Source organism: Electrophorus electricus, chromosome 26 (assembly GCF_013358815.1).
Source record: "Electrophorus electricus isolate fEleEle1 chromosome 26, fEleEle1.pri, whole genome shotgun sequence".
Classification (NCBI taxonomy): domain Eukaryota; kingdom Metazoa; phylum Chordata; class Actinopteri; order Gymnotiformes; family Gymnotidae; genus Electrophorus; species Electrophorus electricus.
Window position 1 is genome coordinate 4,527,726 of NC_049560.1, and position 17,890 is coordinate 4,545,615.

At 41.5% G+C, this 17,890-nt stretch overlaps 4 protein-coding genes across 9 annotated transcripts; 1 reads left to right on the forward strand and 3 right to left on the reverse strand.

The window, feature by feature from the left end:
- Window positions 1-266: 266 nt before the first annotated feature.
- On the reverse strand, window positions 267-6,358 carry pak2b (p21 protein (Cdc42/Rac)-activated kinase 2b). Of its 2 annotated transcripts, none has more exons than XM_035523421.1 (15): window positions 6,082-6,358; window positions 4,890-5,055; window positions 4,525-4,631; window positions 4,054-4,201; window positions 3,802-3,833; window positions 3,578-3,703; window positions 3,098-3,233; window positions 2,682-2,745; window positions 2,548-2,596; window positions 2,101-2,213; window positions 1,765-1,882; window positions 1,368-1,467; window positions 950-1,146; window positions 650-787; window positions 267-553 (listed from the first exon to the last, which is right to left on the reverse strand). In XM_035523421.1, the coding sequence occupies exons 2-15, from the start codon at window positions 5,026-5,028 to the stop codon at window positions 467-469; spliced, it is 1,554 nt and encodes a 517-aa protein (XP_035379314.1). In that variant the 5' UTR covers window positions 5,029-5,055; window positions 6,082-6,358; the 3' UTR covers window positions 267-466. The 2 variants fall into 2 exon arrangements, with proteins under 2 accessions (XP_035379314.1, XP_035379313.1); XM_035523420.1 differs by having other exon boundaries at window positions 4,890-5,175.
- Window positions 6,359-6,646: 288 nt separating this feature from the next.
- On the reverse strand, window positions 6,647-8,902 carry pigx (phosphatidylinositol glycan anchor biosynthesis, class X). Its single transcript, XM_027008424.2, has 6 exons — window positions 8,754-8,902; window positions 8,480-8,561; window positions 8,120-8,252; window positions 7,613-7,811; window positions 7,386-7,486; window positions 6,647-7,193 (listed from the first exon to the last, which is right to left on the reverse strand). Exons 1-6 carry the CDS (start codon window positions 8,815-8,817, stop codon window positions 7,056-7,058), a joined length of 717 nt encoding a protein of 238 aa, XP_026864225.1. The 5' UTR covers window positions 8,818-8,902; the 3' UTR covers window positions 6,647-7,055.
- Window positions 8,518-11,132, forward strand: cep19 (centrosomal protein 19). 4 transcript variants are annotated; one of them, XM_027008427.2, is made up of 3 exons: window positions 8,518-8,584; window positions 9,405-9,557; window positions 9,699-11,132. In XM_027008427.2, exons 2-3 carry the CDS (start codon window positions 9,428-9,430, stop codon window positions 10,052-10,054), a joined length of 486 nt encoding a protein of 161 aa, XP_026864228.2. In that variant the 5' UTR covers window positions 8,518-8,584; window positions 9,405-9,427; the 3' UTR covers window positions 10,055-11,132. The 4 variants fall into 4 exon arrangements, with proteins under 4 accessions (XP_026864228.2, XP_026864226.2, XP_035379315.1 ...); XM_027008425.2 differs by having other exon boundaries at window positions 8,528-8,591; XM_035523422.1 differs by lacking the exon at window positions 8,518-8,584 and adding an exon at window positions 8,897-9,036.
- Window positions 10,583-15,466, reverse strand: ing5a (inhibitor of growth family, member 5a). 2 transcript variants are annotated; one of them, XM_027008422.2, is made up of 8 exons: window positions 15,364-15,466; window positions 13,992-14,063; window positions 13,717-13,883; window positions 13,507-13,618; window positions 13,041-13,140; window positions 12,658-12,793; window positions 12,155-12,216; window positions 10,583-12,056 (listed from the first exon to the last, which is right to left on the reverse strand). In XM_027008422.2, the coding sequence occupies exons 1-8, from the start codon at window positions 15,398-15,400 to the stop codon at window positions 12,017-12,019; spliced, it is 726 nt and encodes a 241-aa protein (XP_026864223.1). In that variant the 5' UTR covers window positions 15,401-15,466; the 3' UTR covers window positions 10,583-12,016. The 2 variants fall into 2 exon arrangements, with proteins under 2 accessions (XP_026864223.1, XP_026864224.1); XM_027008423.2 differs by lacking the exon at window positions 15,364-15,466 and adding an exon at window positions 14,492-15,210.
- Between the last annotated feature and the right edge of the window lie 2,424 nt (window positions 15,467-17,890).

The window sequence follows — 17,890 nt, forward strand, 5'->3', positions numbered from 1 at the left end:
CAAGTCTTATCCATCTGATGGTAAGAAGAGCAGAAAAGACAGAAAAGGAGAAAGCGCACTGATGAAGTTCTTTGCAGAATAAAACCATGTAAAAAGGATGGCTACGATTTCAGAAAACTGGACTGGAAAGATATCCAATCCCACCGAAAGCCTCACCCCCCAACCCCATGTGCTCACAGACAGACATATATATATGCACAATAATGCGCACACACACACACACACACACACACACACACACACACACACACACACACACACACACACACACACACACACACACACACACACACACACACGAGGAGTTCCCTCGGTTTTAAAAGCAAAGGTGAAACACTTATAGAAATGTTTTGGCAATACTGGCTGGCTGGCAAGGCATGGCAGAAAGAGATGCGGCACAGACTGAAGTCCAATCAGCAGTACGCATGCGTGCGTGCTCGGGCTCATCCACAGAGGGTCGATGGTGCTAGCGGTTGTTCTTCATGGCATCCTTGGCTGCCAGAATGAGGGGCGTAAGGCTGGACAGAGGCTTCGCCAGCTTCAGGAAGGGATGCTATGGAAACAGACGGGACGGGTCTAACTAAGACACAATAGGAGGTAACCGATAAGCGTGTGTTTATCCCCCCCCCACCACCACCATTTCACACACCTGCAAGAGTTCTTTGCTACTGCCCCTCTTTTCAACGTCCATCTCCAGGCAGCGAGCCAGGAAATCCCGGAAGATGGGGGTCAATTTTTCTGGACTTTGCAGCTCTGGGGTTCCGTTGGTGGCAATGAGGTAAAGGGCCTGCAGAATAGAGAAAGGAAGGAAGGAGGACCGGAAGATAAAAGGAGGTGGTGATGAGGGTTTTTTTCACTCCTTAAAGCTGTGTCTATGTGTGCGGTGCAAGTTAAATGTTTTTGTGGCAACGAGTGTGTGTTTTAAGGCAAGTATTATGTCCTGACACACCCTCAGTGGATTCTCGTTGAGGTATGGCGGTTCCCCCTCCACCATCTCAATAGCCATGATGCCCAGAGACCAGATGTCAACCTTGGGTCCGTAGGCCTTGCGAGTGACGACCTCGGGGGCCATCCAGTACGGCGTCCCCACCATGGTGCTGCGCTTGCTCTGTTCCGGAGTAATCTGAGCACAAAAGCCGAAGTCCGCTGTGCAGCGAGGAAGAGGAGAGGGAAGAAATGAAGAAGGGGAAAGAAGAACGAAGTGTTGATTAGCAAAACAGGGAAACTAAAGTTATGTACCGAGGATTTAAATCCCACAGATTGTTACACATGTGAGAAATTATAATCTATAAATGGTCCTGAGCAATTAAATATATTACTAAATAGTAAAGGGTTTTTAAGCAGGGCTGCCTGAGAGGTTTACGTACTGAGCTTGACGGAACCATCCATTCCCAGCAACACATTGTCACTCTTGATGTCTCGATGAATAACTTGGTTTGCATGAAGGAATTCTAGCGCTTGTAAACACTGTAAGCCAATGAGAAGACAAGCAGATTTCAAATATTTTCTAACATCTCTTAATAGTTGAAGTTAAATTGCACACACCTCTATACAGGTAGTAAACCATTCTCAGAAGCATGGTGTGTATATAGCATATATCTTATTTTTTCTTGTTTATGGAGGCAAGGCAAATGCACTTGCACAGATATAGAGGCCAGGCGAGTGTATGACATCATTTTAAGATGTGACATTATCCCAAGACACGACCCCCACCACCCAAGGTTCCCAGTACAGCAGGACTGGAGCTGTGCATTGCTGGCACACCTCTCGGCAAACAGCTGCAATCTGAGCCTCGTCCATACACGTCTCTGTCACTACATCGGTCAGCGAGCCACCGGCCAGGTACTCCATCACAACAAAGAGCTCTTCCCCTACCAGGAAACTTCACAAGACACACACGGTCCCCCACATAGTCACACCACAAAGAACTCCAATGCACAGTACAAGATCATAATTTTCATGCTGTTATACTGCATCACTATCAGGAATGCACACTGACCTATGTAGTACTGACTGCTGTGCACAAAACACAAGAGGCAAAAAAACACACACAATTCTTTTCTATAATAAGACCAACTTTGTAACATGCCAAGCAGATACCTGTCTAAGAAGTTTACAATGTTCGGGTTTTTCAGTTCCTTCATTACTAGAATTTCATTGATGATTAACTCCTTCTTAGGTTGCTTCTGAAGGTTGATCTGCTTGATGGCCACCTAACAAAAGCAAGGAAATAAACATACATGGCATTGACTAACTGCCTTTCGAGGAAAAGAATACAAGAACTAAAGTAATCACAAAAATATATGAATCACAGTACACTTGACATGTACTAAATGTCCCTCTACAGGGGTCTTTGAGGGTTGTCTGAATCTGAAGCCAATCGTAATAAATGACAGGCTGTTACACACAAGCATCCTAACTTCTGTCTCGAACAATGTTTGCCTTGCAAACATTACTACTATAAACTTATTTACACCTTAATACCACATTCATTTTGTGAAGTTCATTAAGTAAAATGTTTCAGCGCAAGTCCCTTTTTTTTTTTACCTCCTGTCCCGTAGCAACATCAATGGCTGTGAACACTGTCCCCGAAGCCCTATGAAAGAGAGGCATGTTTATACATGGCTCACAAAACCCTTAAAACCAGCGACTTAAAACCAACATCTAATCACAAAGCTCACCCTTGTCCAATTTTCTCGTATCGTGTGTACTTCTTTTTAGGATCTCCAATACTAACTATGGTTCCTGTACATGAGGCGGGGGAAAAAGAAATGCATGTGTTTGGTGACACCTTAGAGAGAGAAGTGAAACTGTAAGACTTGGTGCACACCCAATATCTCCCAGTGCAAACGGGAGATGCACATCACAGACAGGCCATGGCAGCAGTTCTAAAATGATTAAATTATATTTCTTTTGGTTTCTCTGTCTCTCTGTGGTGATGGAAGAGTGCAGGAGAGAGAGTGTGTGTGTGTGTGTGTGTGTGTGTGTGTGTGTGTGTGTGTGTGAGTGAGAGAGAGAGGGGTATGGAGAATGCCTACCCTAAGAGTCTTACTGTGTGTGATATAAGACTGAACAGACTGTATGTGTGCGGTCATACTCAATTTATCCATGATCTCCTCATCGGTCATCTTGCCCTTTTTGGGTCTCTGTTTGTCTACAGCCTTAGAAGCAACGTCTCCATCTGGGGAACACACCGGGGCAGGGATGGGATCGATGACCGAGCGGGTATTCACCTGTGGGAAAGAACCGCGGGGTTAATAGCACAGATCTGCAGGGCAGTGAGAAAACCCTTCTCTAAAGCACTCCTGAAATATAGCTAAGGGAAGGGCCATGATCCTGACCCTTCTTCCACATCTGGGCCCAGCTGCACCGCAGTTCAGTCCGTTCCACTTTACCTAGTTCAATCTTTGTCCTTTTAGATGATATCAGTAATCAATCAATCATTAAAAAATGAGACTAAAAACACATTAATAATTATCTTTTTTTTTTGTGAGGTGAATTTAACACAATTCATCACAACCCTAATAAAAAGAGGCTCCGAGATTAAAGGTTGCCCAGTAACGCGGGTGTTTCTTACCCCTTTGGTGTGCTCTGGCCGCGGCGCGACAACGGGTGGGGGAGCCTCCTCATCATCATCATCATCGTTTTCATCACTTGCATTTTTCATGCTTGGCGACGGTTGTTCAGTGCTCTTCTTGACAGGCTGTGTAAAGGACACACGGGAAATTTGTATGCCATCTTTTCTAGAGCACAAACCCATTTGAGGAACGCTTCTGGAAGTTACCCATCTGCAGTACTTACTGAATGTTCCCCTGAAGGGAATCCATCCTTCTCTATACAAAGACAAAATATAGGTGGAGAAAACAACATAAGACAAAGCAATGACGATAATTAAAACAAGACAAGGACTGACATTGTATTATTTATAAACCATCCAATGACAGTTAATAGCTTTTTGGCGATGGTGATGAAAATTAAAGAACATCCTTCTTCAAGCACTATCTAGACTTGTGGGGTCACACATGTGCGCACACTCACACAGCCCCTTCTCACCTGAGGAGAAGCTGAGGTACTTCTGCCTGCCATTGCCGGTAGAGTCATAAAACTTGAGGACATCTAGCACAGCTTGAGGGTTCTTCTTCTGTTCAGACTTGGTAATGTTAGAGGTTTGCAGTAGTCGTGCCCACTGCTCGGGCATTCCCTACGAACCAAAACAGGGGAGTGATTAAAAGAGCTGACTGATAGCATAATGCTTAGACAGCACATCCTTTCTTGAATGAGCATAAAATCACAACCCCTACCTCTGTGAATAAAGGAACTAGGAACACAGAACTCTAAGCATGATAGGCCAGAAACCTACAGAGTTGTTTCCTCTGCTCTAAGACCGTGTCCCAAAAAGTAGTATTATTTGCTGATGAGTCAAGTGGTTTAGAGTAGGAGGATGCTAGCCTGTGCAGGAGTCCACCTCTTTAGAAGAGGAGATATGAGAATAAATATTCATGAGCAAAGAGTGCTGCCTCTTACCGTGAACTCCCCAGTAACAGCATCAAAACCCACATGAATGGTGTGCTCAAAATCGGAGGGAGGAGAGATCTCTGGCCGCTCCCGGTCTCTGTCTTTCCTTCTTCCACCTAGAGGACAGTTATTAAATCAAACACCACTAGTCAATGGCATCATGATTAACTTGTAATCGTACTAGAACACTTCCTGAATGATAGGTGTTGGGTGACATTTAAAAAAAAGGGAACTTTATAGAAATACGGGATGTGTTATACATCTCTAAAAGACCATACACAACTGACGTTTTTGCGCATTTAAAGATAAACCTGCAACATGTGCAAGCAAAATCAGCTGTTACTAGCATTATGCACGCTCTCATATTTACACACCTTTCTCTGCCCCTGAGAAGATGGAGATGATTTTATTCCGGGGTTTCCTCTCTTCAGGCACAGAAGGGAGGGGCTTGGAGCTGTGATTAGCCAAGAGTGTGTGGTCCTTCCCACTGCCACTGAAGATCGTACTACTCATCCTTACAGGTGGGGCAGGTGGTTTGTCCTCATGGTCACCATTGTCACACATGGTTCAAGAGAAAGGGGAACAGCGAGGAAAAGAAAAAAAAAAGGAGGGGGATGGAAAGGTGACAGCGTGCAGAAAATATAGGAGGAGATATAAGAACTAGTGGAATTAGAACCAGAAAAGAGAGCAAGTGAAAGGGAGGTACAGACAAAGATACAGAGAGGTGAGACATTTGCACACACACACACACACACACACACACACACACACATGTGGAACCTGAAAGCAGAATGACTATGAAGAAGCTAGAGAACTTCCTCTACTGTAAGTACACTGTAAGTCCTTAAAACACCATGATCAAACATTTCTAGCCATTTAAGACAAAATCCCCCCTTTTAATGCTTCCAATAATCCAATTTGTAAAATCATATCACAGATAATATGTACATTTATCCACCCCCCCCAAAAAAAGAGTGTGTTTCACATCTGGTACTTTCACACTACCCTGGCCTATTTAACTCACATATGAATTATTGTTTTCTTCTCATAAATGCTAGAAAACTGGCAATGTGTCACGTCACATTGAACAGTTTGTCCAAAGCTAAACGTATGATCCTTGATGGAAACCAAGATGATGTTCATAATAGACCTACTCAAACTCATCTAACTGTGCGTTAGCGGGTCACTTCCTTGATACTGGAAGCCGTTATTATATGTGCCAATAGCCAGAATGTAAATAGCCGCTAGCAGGGTCACTAAGCAGTGGGTTTGCATTTAAACCTAGCAAGCAAACTAGAGGAAGTGTAACGGCGTTACTTGGTCACTGAGACACTAGCCAGCAAAAGACAACGTTGGCTGCTCGGCGAAAACAAACAAAAATAAGTATCATCGCGCGCCAGCTAACTAGCTAGTTAGCTAGGTTAGCTAACCCTAACGCTAATTGGGTACAAAATAAAAAATACGACTGAAAAGTCAAAGCTAACATAGTCAACTCATTACGAATAGCTAATGCGAGTTAAGAATTATTCAGTAGTAAAGGGAATATGTAGCTAGTTGGCAACTCACCTGGGCAAGTCCACTCTGCAAACTTCCACCAAACTTGGCGAGCAGACAAGAACCAGCTTTTCAACTCCAGCACGAATCGAGACACAAGTGTCCAACCAGGAGTCTGTCGAGCGCTTTTTCAACGTCGAGGGAATGTTCGGGGCGGCCTTTGTACATTAATAATAACGCTAATAACGCTGTCGACTTTTCATTCTTTGTGATTTTCTGACGAGGCGAGGGAAGGGGAGGGGAGGTTCCCAACAGCGACTTTCTACCCTCGCTCGCTTGAACTGCCTACACTAGCTACGAAGAGTCTCACTGCTTCCGGTCTAGTGGAACTCTGGGAAAACGCCCGACACATTAAAAGTTATACGGCACAGCTAAAACTACAGATGTTACAAAATCTTATGATTAATATCTATAAAAACATACGAGTTCTTAATAATATGAATACTTTTATATTTTTATTTTATCTGAGATTCAAAGACAACTGTATAGATAAATACTCGAATTAATGATATATTTCTAAACATTAATGTTTTTCAGATGACATATTGATGTAGAAATCAATCAAAGGGCTCATCTCTTATGTATATACGAATTATAGCAACTTTAATTGACAACTAAAACCAATTATACAACATTTCCATTTGCCACACAATCATTAAGTCAAGCAAAACCATAATGTACTTATATAAATAACAACTGAAAAATAGGTACAGCCTTCAGACAAATAAATCAGACACTAAAACAATTACAGAAAATATATACACTGTGCAGGAATGTATTACATTCTGTTTGATTTCCTATCTAATCTAAAAATATCTAAATTAAATATCCCCCCCCCCCCCCCAAAAAAAAAAACAAGTGATTGAAAAGCCTTAAATAGAGGTAGAGACCTTCAAATATTTACATCTCTGATAATGGTATCCAACACTTTGAAGCAAAAACCTAAATTCCACAGTTTGATTTTCACACCACTTTCTCTTAGAGCTTCAAAAGGTGCCATGCTTCCAGATGGTTCTGAGGAGAAAAGCACAACACAGCATGGTAACGAGTGCTGTTCCTGCACACACTGGGGCAGCCAAAGTGAAATCCCCCACTGGAAACTCCAGGCTCACGAAGCCTAGTACCTATGAAGGGTAATTAGATCAAATAATCCTAATTATTACAGAGGAAGAAAAAAACATCACATATGCATCATTTCATGTTAAAAATGAATGTCATGAATATTACATGCCAGCCACATTCCAGAAGTGCGAAAAGATGACTTAGACCATAAACAACTAAAATTACAACATTTGTTCAAGAGATCATGGGATTACCTGTAGTCCTTCAATCTCTAGCCATGAGCACAAACTCTCATTATGGACTGTACAAGGGGCCTCCACCACCTTATGAGGTGGGGTGGGGGTTACTGTTTTACCTAGCACAGAAGGGAGTGAAATATCAACATATCCATTCAAAATGCATATTAGGATATATTCTATGCAATTTGCTTTGCCACTATATTGTTACTGTATAACTTAGCCGTAAAAATGTATACACTCACAATGTTCTGGCCGAAGAAGCAGCCTTGGTGAGCTGATGGGCACCTGTTCCCATCCACCTGAGGTGGAGGGTCTGTGGTACCGGCCATGGAAAGGAACTACTGCTTGTAGTAGCCCAGGTGAACTGAGATACACCATTGCAGAGAAGCCAGAGGAAGCATAGGCTGGGTCCTCAACATCAACAGCTGAATCAAGAAGCACCTGCCATGTACATAAATGTGTTTTTAATATGCATTTGGACTTTATAAATGTGGATAAACAAACTGATGGACTGAGCTACTGCGCTTAGATGTGTTTGCTTTGGGACACTCTAAAGAACTTAATTTGTTTCTATTTATTTATTTACTCATATTCAAGCATTTTTCTTTCACCTTATGTGTAAATCCCAAGAATTTACAATTTAAACACAAGATAATATTTGACATACTATGATTCATATGTGCTAAAGAAAACTGATTTAATTAATTTTTTTAAAGAAAGAAAAAAAAAAGATTATGGATACATGTAACCTGTAATCCTGTGTCCTCTCTCAAAGATGCAAGCTGATACTGATCAATATAAACACCACTGGGCAATCCCTGAACCAGCAGAACTTGTACATCACACGGTGCGTGATCATGACGAATCTCAAACACGAGCTCTCTAAAGGGCAGATAAAGATCAACACTTGCATACGTTTTAAACGTTCAAACACGATTCAGATCTGATTGTACATTTGCGGTAATTTTTGTGTTTTTCAGATTCATATTTACTGAGACTTGTGGTCTTTGCAGATTTTTCTGCATGAAGTCTTAAGCGGTTTTTCTACGCAGAAGCTATTACTGCCCCAATACTGCAGAAGCAACCAAGCGATGATGTGGGCTGGTTACCTGTGGAATCCTTCTTTGACAATATTTATTGACAAAACCACAGATTCAAGCCACGTGGATGCCAGACCACAACTGACACTACCTGAAACAAACATGGGGAAAGTGGCAAGTAGTACGCAGACTCTTTCAAACATAAGATTTTAACTAGGGTACTAATAACTTATGCTAACGCCAGCTGCTCCGATAGCAGCTAGCACTAAGCAGTAAAAATGTTTTAAGGATTTATTTTCTTCCCTTTCCCAGTTTAGCTTGCTTTTACGTATAATTTCGTTACCTTTCTGTGAGGCTCCATGAGGAATAATGCACAGTACAGTTAGGAAAAAATATAAAAACAGCATGATCAACTCATGTTAGCCAGCCATTTGTTTCTGTTGTTTATTTCCGTAATACAGCCGGTCGCGGCCGCTGGGTGGCGCTACGACACGTTGCGTTGCTACCTGACGTCTGTTTTCGTTTTGGGAAGAAGGGAGAGTCAAGAGTAGCGGAGTCGACGGAGATGTTTTGGCCTTACGCCGGACCAAAAGGAAACCCGTCATTTTCGTATAAACACATGAACTGTAAAGCTCTGTTTTATGTGAATTACAGTCAAGTGATTAGGATAGCTAACTAGCTATACAGACGGCCTTGTCTTGTTAGGCTACTTGTGTGTCTGCTGCCATAGCCAACAACCCCAAAGTCGCTCTGAGACGTAGGTTAACGAGGAAAGGGACACTGCAATTATTTAGCTTAATATTAGCTATCAAAGTTAGATTGCTCTATTTTGTTTTCTGCAGTGGCTACTTTTAAGGACGAACCTACCCGACTAGCTAGCTGGCTAACGCTAAGTGCATCTTTTAGTGGAGGAAAACAGTTGAAGGACAATTGAGTTGACCAACAGTAATTATGCTTATATTTTAACATATCACACTATCCCCCTCATTTACAGGTGGCCTCACTGTTGTGTACATCATGTCAATAATAGCCAAGCGATGTGGTGTTACGTTTGCACCACCCTCAATCATCCTTGTATATGAAAATGAAGACACAAGTAAGATCCGTAAAAGAATAATACCAGTAAGGAATTTCTCCAAGTACTCAGGTTTGATATTCTTCTCATATTTCAAACACTTGGCAATTGCTATGGACAACAAACAGAAGATACTTTGGTTACTTTATGACATTTATGTTGACTAAAATTAAGTGGAATCTTTTATTTAAATGTTTTGCCTCTCCTGTCTAGATTGCAGCAGGGCTGCAGAAAGACTGAAGCACCATAGCCGCCATGGTCTCTATCTTAAATCTGTGCCTTTGGCCCAGCTGGAGAGATTACACACGGTGCTTCGTGACCACCTATGTGGTCTCACAGTAGAAGAGAGTCTAGCTGCCCAGCGGGGCCCTGGCCCACAGGAAGAAGATCTCAACAAGCTTAGTGATGATGAGCTGAATCTCCGCAAGGCTAAGATGGACGTGCTGTTTGAGCAAAACCGCCGCCACAAAGACGATCCCACCTTCGTGTATGACCTTGAGGTGGAGTTTCCCGAGAACAGTGTGCGGGAAACCTGTAGCTGGGATGAGGACCTCTCAGATGAGTTTTAACATACTACACTGTTCGTAAGCCCAGGAATAAATCTCTACCTTGTTGCTGTATACAGGGTGGATAGAAATTGCATCCACTGCTGCCTTCCTTGCTCCTTTGAAGCCATTTCATGACACCCACTAATGCACAGGACTGTCAACATGGAGTGCCACTAGTGAAGAGTCCACAGCCAAATTCTGACAGGACCTTGTTACAGGATCTACATGTTCAACTACAAACAAGTGCAGACCTAAGACCCTGGACTTTTTTCCCCTTTCCAATTCATAAGCAGATCTCACTATAAACATTTTATATCTTGTATGAATATTGCTAAATATTTATTTTGTTTTTATGAAAATCAGTACTGAACATCTAGCCCACATCTCAAGGAACATTGTTAAATATATGAAGATTTCACAGTAAAATAAAAAAAAAAAGATGTTTGGTTCGATATAGTACTTCAATATTATGATAAACCAGAAGAAAACAGCAAAGGAATATGTCTTGATTGTCACTTTCAATCTTCCCACTCATTGAAAGACTCTGAATGGTAGCTACTGACCTTTAACAATAGGTTTGTGTACACTAGCAGAGAACCATGCAAGCTCAGCCGTATTGTAGCTGCAGTTAAATATAAATGATATAATTCCATATTTATCACAATAAATCAGATGATACAAGGTAATAAAACAGTAGTGCAGCATACATCAGTGCTTACACCACCTAATCTCACTTTGGTAGCTCCACATTTGTGCCATCTCAAAATATTTTAAATTTTTTAAATTTACAGCAAAGTCACAAGTGGTCCGATTCTCCTGGAGTGCTTTATAAGCACTGGGCCACATTGCAGGACCATTGCAAACTTAAAATCGTTCACAGCATTCATAAAGCATCTCAGAACTGGAATACTGAACCAGAATCAGTTGTCCCAGCCTCAAGTCCACAAACACCCCCACAGGTCTGGGGTGTACTTTTGACCAGTATGGAATTTTCTGAAATCAGAAAATGCCACATTTTCCATGACTTTCATATTGTGACCCTTCCTTAGAAACACCATGTTAAAGCTATGTTTCTGCTGTAAAGGTAGCATATTTTGTTCCTTTTTTAAAAGGCCACTTCTTAGGGGGACGAGCTGTAAGGTCAACATGGCTACACAAGATTTTTCTTACTCAACCTGATCAAAACAGGGGGCAGCTGAAGCTGATTCCCCACTCCAACTCTGAGATACTTGTAAGAATACAGGCATTGGTCATGGTGCTAAATAGAAATGATTTCTACTCAAAGTGCAAAGCTCCTAGAGACAATGGCAGATACTGCCAAAATATGAGTATTACTATTATACATTCAGAGATGGACACAGGGTGTGAAAGTTAGCACAATGACATGTTTTAGATCAGATGAGTTGCTGTTCATCTGGGTGGAGTTACAGAAGTAGTCACTTCATAGCTTGAGTGCAAGTAAAATAAAACCCTTTTCACTATAAATACTACATCCAGCAGAACCGCTACACTTGGCATCTCTGACGTGTGTTAAAAAGTAAATTCACATAATTAAAAAGATAAGAGCATAGTTTTGCGGTGAATGTTTTGTGCAGCAGTAATAATTCATAAGCACATACATATGTAAAATAAAAGGTACAAGAACAATGGTTTGGGAGCCTGGAGTTCATATAACGAGAATCTACACAGCTCTTCAGTAGAATGATCTCACACACACACACACACACACACACTTTCCATATCCTGTTGGAACTTAAATCCATAAAATACATACCAGTTTACCTGCAGCACAAGAATCAACCTTTGAATGACACTTCAAGTACATTTAAAAAAACAAAAACAAAACAAACAAAAGTTGTTTCAATGGGACCCTCTTTTCCTTTACCAGTCATAGAGAAAGTAATATATACTGTACATATCCTATTTTACCACATAGACAAAATACGTATATACTCATGTATAAAAGTTGTATAATTAGAAATCTTATTTTTTCTTCCGGTCCTGAGTGCACCGTGGACAAAACCTGGGGAATGAAAAGGAAATGTTACTACAAACATTTTGTTTTTTTGTAAAGCTGTCTCCCCCCCCCTCCCCCCTTTTACTACACCATGAGAAACCTACCATTTCCCTTTGGGTTTTGTTGTTAGATCCACACAAGCAAAGTGAAACCACTCAATTGGACACTATTCACAAAAGAAAATGACATTAATGGTATTTATAAACTTCAGTGAAAACACCAACACTGTGCTTACTTTGCAGTTTGAAGTTGAAAGAAATGCTTAACTTTTGAAAGCAACCAGGAAGGTTAAGAGGGTTGCACAATATTTTCAAGTGAACACAAAAATAACACGTGGTTATACCAAATCACTACGAGGGAACGCAAAAGCATTTCCTCCCCCCACTGCTATATACTCATTCAGGGCATAAAACAGGGATACTGAATCTTCCCAAAGAGAACTCATTACAGTCCAATTACATAAGTAAATACTCAGACATGAGAAACTAAAATTCTAAATGGAAAGTGATATTCCTTCATAATTGTGTTTGTGTCTACCCAATATATAGGCTTTAAATGAGGAAGATATTTATATATACACAAAAAATAGTAATAAAAGGAGGCCTACATCAGGGTTGTCACATCCAATCATTTCTCCATATGACACTTGGTGGCACAGACAGTATGTAGGCTCATTTGGATCCACTGGCATGTCCAAGACATCTGATGGGTGCACTGGCAAGAGGGATTCGGAGAACTCAGGACTAGAAAAATACAGAAAAATAAGAAAACCATAAGACTTTCTGCAGTTATAGTTATACACAGGATAAGATGTCAAATAGCCTGTGCCATTACAGTCTTAGTCAAACTAAAAGAAACTGATAACTCAATACGACTCCATTCCAGTTCCCAGAAACTATTCGACTTCGAGGCAAAGGCAAAAGCAGTGACCGGCTTAGTAATGAAATGCCAAAGTACTACAGATAAGAAATGGTTGTCCCTTTATTTAACCTGTTTTTTATTTTTTTCTTTCGGGGTGAATCATCATCTGAGCATTTTCTTCCTCTGCCTTTGGGTCCTCGCTTTTCCTTCAGGCCTCTTCCACCTCCCTCTGAAAAACAAAGAGTCATGCTTAACTGAAACTGCTACATGTGGATGGACAGTAGAATTTGTGAACAAACTCTAGGTTCCTGCCAGTTCTTTCAGAAAGCCTGGATCCAGTAAAATTTCACCATAAAATTGGGTGCAGTTAATCTGATTTGCAGCCTCCAGCATGAGAACGCCTGACTTACTGCAGTAAATTCCACTTCACTGAATATCTGGTTATTTGATCCGTTAAATGAAAATGTGTGGCTTTCATTTAAAATATGCAATCCAATCCCCCAAACTAGGAAAGCTCATTTCAGTTGGTGGTGCAACATGTCCATGGCCAAAGGATCACCTAAAAATCACCTGTTGTCCACAAATTCAGTCTTACTTTTGAGTGCTCTATTATCAGGACTCTCATATCCACTGACATCCAGCTTCTCCTTTAGTTCATTTTCAAATCGTGCCAGGTCTGCATCCAACCTTCGGATGTGCTTGTCAACCTAGAAGACATCGAAAAACCAAGATGTCAATAAAATCAGTTACAACTTAATTTAACATCATACAACATTGGTTGTGAAAAAGTGATGCATTTTCTAACCATTTCATAGGTTTGCATGGCAAGCTGCACTTTGTCATCACTGTATTCTTTACATTTGCTGTAGGCACTCTGAATCTTCTGTAGATGCTCCACTCTCTGTTCAGATGCGAGGTTCCGGACATTCGTGATGTACTCTTCAGCAAGCTTATCAATCTCTCCCTTCTTTTCTAAGATATTATTCAGATGTTATAACATGTTATTCAATTGAGGACCAAAACTCTGAATTCTGTTCATGTTATACTGAGAATACAAACATCTCATGACCCTTAACTTACCCTCTGTCCTGTTGTCAAGCTCCCGCATCAAGGTGAAGTTTCTCTGAAGTTCACATGGCAAATTTTCAATGCCTAAAGTAATTAAAAAGAATCATCAGCTACTTTACTTTGATGGATACAACACCGTATGCAGGAACCTAAAACACATTGTAAGTGATTACCATACTAGATAAGAGCCAAAGCTGCATTACGCAAACCATTAAAACGCCCAAGTTACTATCGTATTTTATAACGTTAGAACACTAAAAACGTGGGGCATTACAACTTGATTGCAACCATTTTATTTGCAAGTAGGAAACAAATTAGCCATGCTAGCTAAAGTGCCTCCCACTATCGCACTACTTAGCGTTACACCACGTAGATACCCAACTAAATAAATATCTTGCACAACTACAAAAAGGTTATTTGTTGATCTTTTTAAAAGTAATCAAACAAACACTCTTTGGTTCAGAAGCATCTCGCATGCATTTAATTAATTAGACGGCAAACCAAGCATCTACCTGACAGCTATGACAAGTGATGATTTTATAAAGCTAACCTAACTCAGCTTTACTGCTGAATCTGCCGCCTATCTATCCCATATAGTTGACCTTTTTCAGTGTAAATCTGCTAGCCGTGTTAGCAACATTATTTGAAACACTCACGGCCATTTGTAAAACAAACAAAAAAATATATATGTTACAGGGAGAAATCATTTCCCGAGCTCTGACTTTTCTTGCCTCAAAAACTTTCATGGTTAGCTAAACGCTAGCTAGCCAAGTAGCAACGCTGTAGGTTAGATTCTAATTAACTTTAGCCATTCTAGCTAGATACATAGCTAGATAGACAGATAGACAGATATTTAGATAGATAGACGGACTTGAATGCGTTAGAGAACAGTTATCGTTGGCTCCCGCACCCAAGTAGCTCAACTCAACTAGAAGCCAATAAATAGCTGGTCATCAGGCTATTCAATTCCGCCATGTAGCGTTACCTTTCCTAGCTTATCTAACCTAGACAGCTAGCATATGTAGCTACGTCACATATATTAGTCAGCTAGCCAGCCAGAAAAAAAAACAGCTACGGCATGGCAATAACGGCTACCGAGAAGTTCTTTTAACAAGTTCAAAACAACATTTGTATGAACTACGAAATATAACTCGTAGGCGGAGAGGTGGCCAGCTGTTTTACTTCCGTAGCTAACGCGAGAGGCTTTCAAATTTTGGAAGGCCAACGTCGCTAACGACCGCTAGCTCGCGTCTGACGTTTTCACCCACTCCATTAAAAAAAAAAGCTCACCGTGGGCCACCGAACCCTTTTTTTAGCGCCAGAGGTATTTAGAAAACGTAACTGCTCGTTTCTGTCACGGACGCACTGAAACTTGCAAACTTACTGTCAAGGTAGTGCTCCAGATATATCGCCGTCGCCATGTTTGCAATTTTGAGGTTAAAAAAAATTCGCTGTTTTTCTTTCAACACCAGCCCGCGTGAAGTGGAACAACATTGGCATCCACTTAATAATTCATAAGCAGCCTTGTTCCTATTGGCTGGAAACATCGTATTTTGTATATTGCCTCCCGATTGGCTATGATTGGGGTTTGGCTTATTTCTTAAACATTAAATAAAAAAATTAAAAAAAAGATGTGAAGTAAACTGGCTAAGCGGTTCTGCTGGGAGGGAAGGCATCGGTACGATTAACCGAAAATACGTATTGTTTGAAAGACTCGTTAGTGCTCGGTTTTGGTCATAATCATGATTGTATCGGTATCGAGTGTTTGGCTGAAAAACAACATGAAAAACGAAGGATGACAAATTGTAGCCGGTATAATAATAAATAATCAAGCTAATGGAGAGAATTTTGTGAATTTTCTGTTTGTGAAGCAGTTGGAGAATTACCTAACTAGGCACCAACTACTGAGTGATATTCAGCATGGTTTTCGGAAGGGAAATTCCTGCCTGACGAACTTGCTGTCTGCCAAGGAGATGTGGGCCGACATGGTCAAGCATGGCCATGCCGTGGATGTAATCTTATAGACTTCTGCAAGGCATTTGATAAGGTTCCACATCAAAGACTTTGTTTCAACTTGAGAACCTTTGGTATATGTGGTAGGTTGCTGGACTGGATCTCAGCCTTCCTCAGTGGTAGAGAACAGTGTGTTCGTGTTGGCACCAGCATGTCACCCAGGACTGCTGTTATTAGTGGGGTCCCTCAAGGGTCTGTACTTGGGCCCATACTGTTTTCCTTGTATATGAATGATATCCCCGAGGCCCTGGACCTGTCATGCCTGCTGTTTGTGGATGACCTTAAACTATGGGCTCCTGTGGACAAGCCTGGGGGGCGGATAACTTACATAGTGCCCTAGATCGGCTCTGGGGTTGGTCGGAGATATGGGAGCCACTGATCAACCTGGAGAAGTGCTCTGTACTGCATGTCGGTCCCAAATTGCCTGCAAGAAGTTATCAGCTTGGAACAGTTAATATCCCCTCTGTCAGCTAGAACAAAGACCCTGGCTTCACGCTTTCTGGTGATTTCAAGGCTAGTGATCAATGGCAGGATTCAGCCTCGAAGGGTTTCCGTGTTCTATGGATGGTTCCTAGGGCCTTCAGTAAAATCACCGGTGACATATTTGTTAGGATGTTCTCAGCGTTTGTCAGGCCACACCTGGAATATTGCGTTCAGGCGAATCCACCTTGTCTCGTGAGGTACAAAATGGCTCGGGAACGCGTTTTACAGGCTGGCACTAAGATGGTATGCGGCATGCGAGGCATGGGCTATGGCACTGGTCCTGAAACCCTAGGGATGTTCTCCTTCCACTATAGGCGGCTTCAAGGTGACCTCATACTCACCTAACGTATACTCACTCATAAGACTGGACCTGACCTAACTTGGCGATTTACACCAGCTCCCTTACCAGCCCTTCGGGGACATTCTATGACACTGACTAAGCTCAGGTCGGACCGCATCAGACCTGAGGCTCGGCTCTCTAGGCGGGTTATAGACGCGTGGAACTCGCTCCCTGAGAATGTCGTCATGGCACCCACAACTGCAGCTTTCAAGCGACAATTGGATGCCCTTTCCCTGCATCTATGCATGTTCCCGCATGTGTAGTCCCTCTCTTCCTACTTTAGTTCTGAGCACAATTTTTGTTGTTGTTGTTAAATTTTTCTTTTGGCTTTGCCTTCATTTTACTAATGACCTGCCTTTCTCCTTCCCACTGAATTATGTCCCTTATTATATCACGTGATTGGTACCAGTGGGGACAGCTGTCGCTGGTTGTGTGGGCCTTACTGGTTGGGATGTGGTTGACTGTGTGTACTACCTTGGTTCCTAGGTACCGGATAGCGGCCCTATGCCAATCCCAACGACGCGCAACTGGAGGAACAATCACAGCATTTCTTTCCTAACGTTCTGGTCCCCGTCTGAATCTGAATCTAATGTTGGGAACGTGTTATTGGGAAATGCAGTTTGAAGGGGAGAGACAAAGGAACCGATCAAGTTGAACTGTAAAGAACAAAAAGGAGAATGTTGCATTATAACGTGTTTGTGCTTATTTGATTGTTTTAAGATTTTGAAAGGGGTTAATGGGCCTTAAGGAGAGGCTTTGCCCACAGGACTTAGTTCATTCAGTTATCTCTGCTGTTTTATGCTAGCAATGTGACCATTTGCAAAAATGCAAAAAAATCGGATATTTGTGTGTATCGCTACAAACTTTAAAAGTTTACCCTATTCATTATAGTGAATATTTTCAGTGTTGATGCACGTCTTGTAAATCTCGAAGTGACTGCATACTTGTTTATTTTGCAACTGGGCTAAATAACAATTCTAACAAACAAGAATATATATTTTCGGTTCATTTAAATAACCATGTGACAACGCTCACGTATGACCCCGGAAATGCTTTCGTGAATGAGTTTATTTGT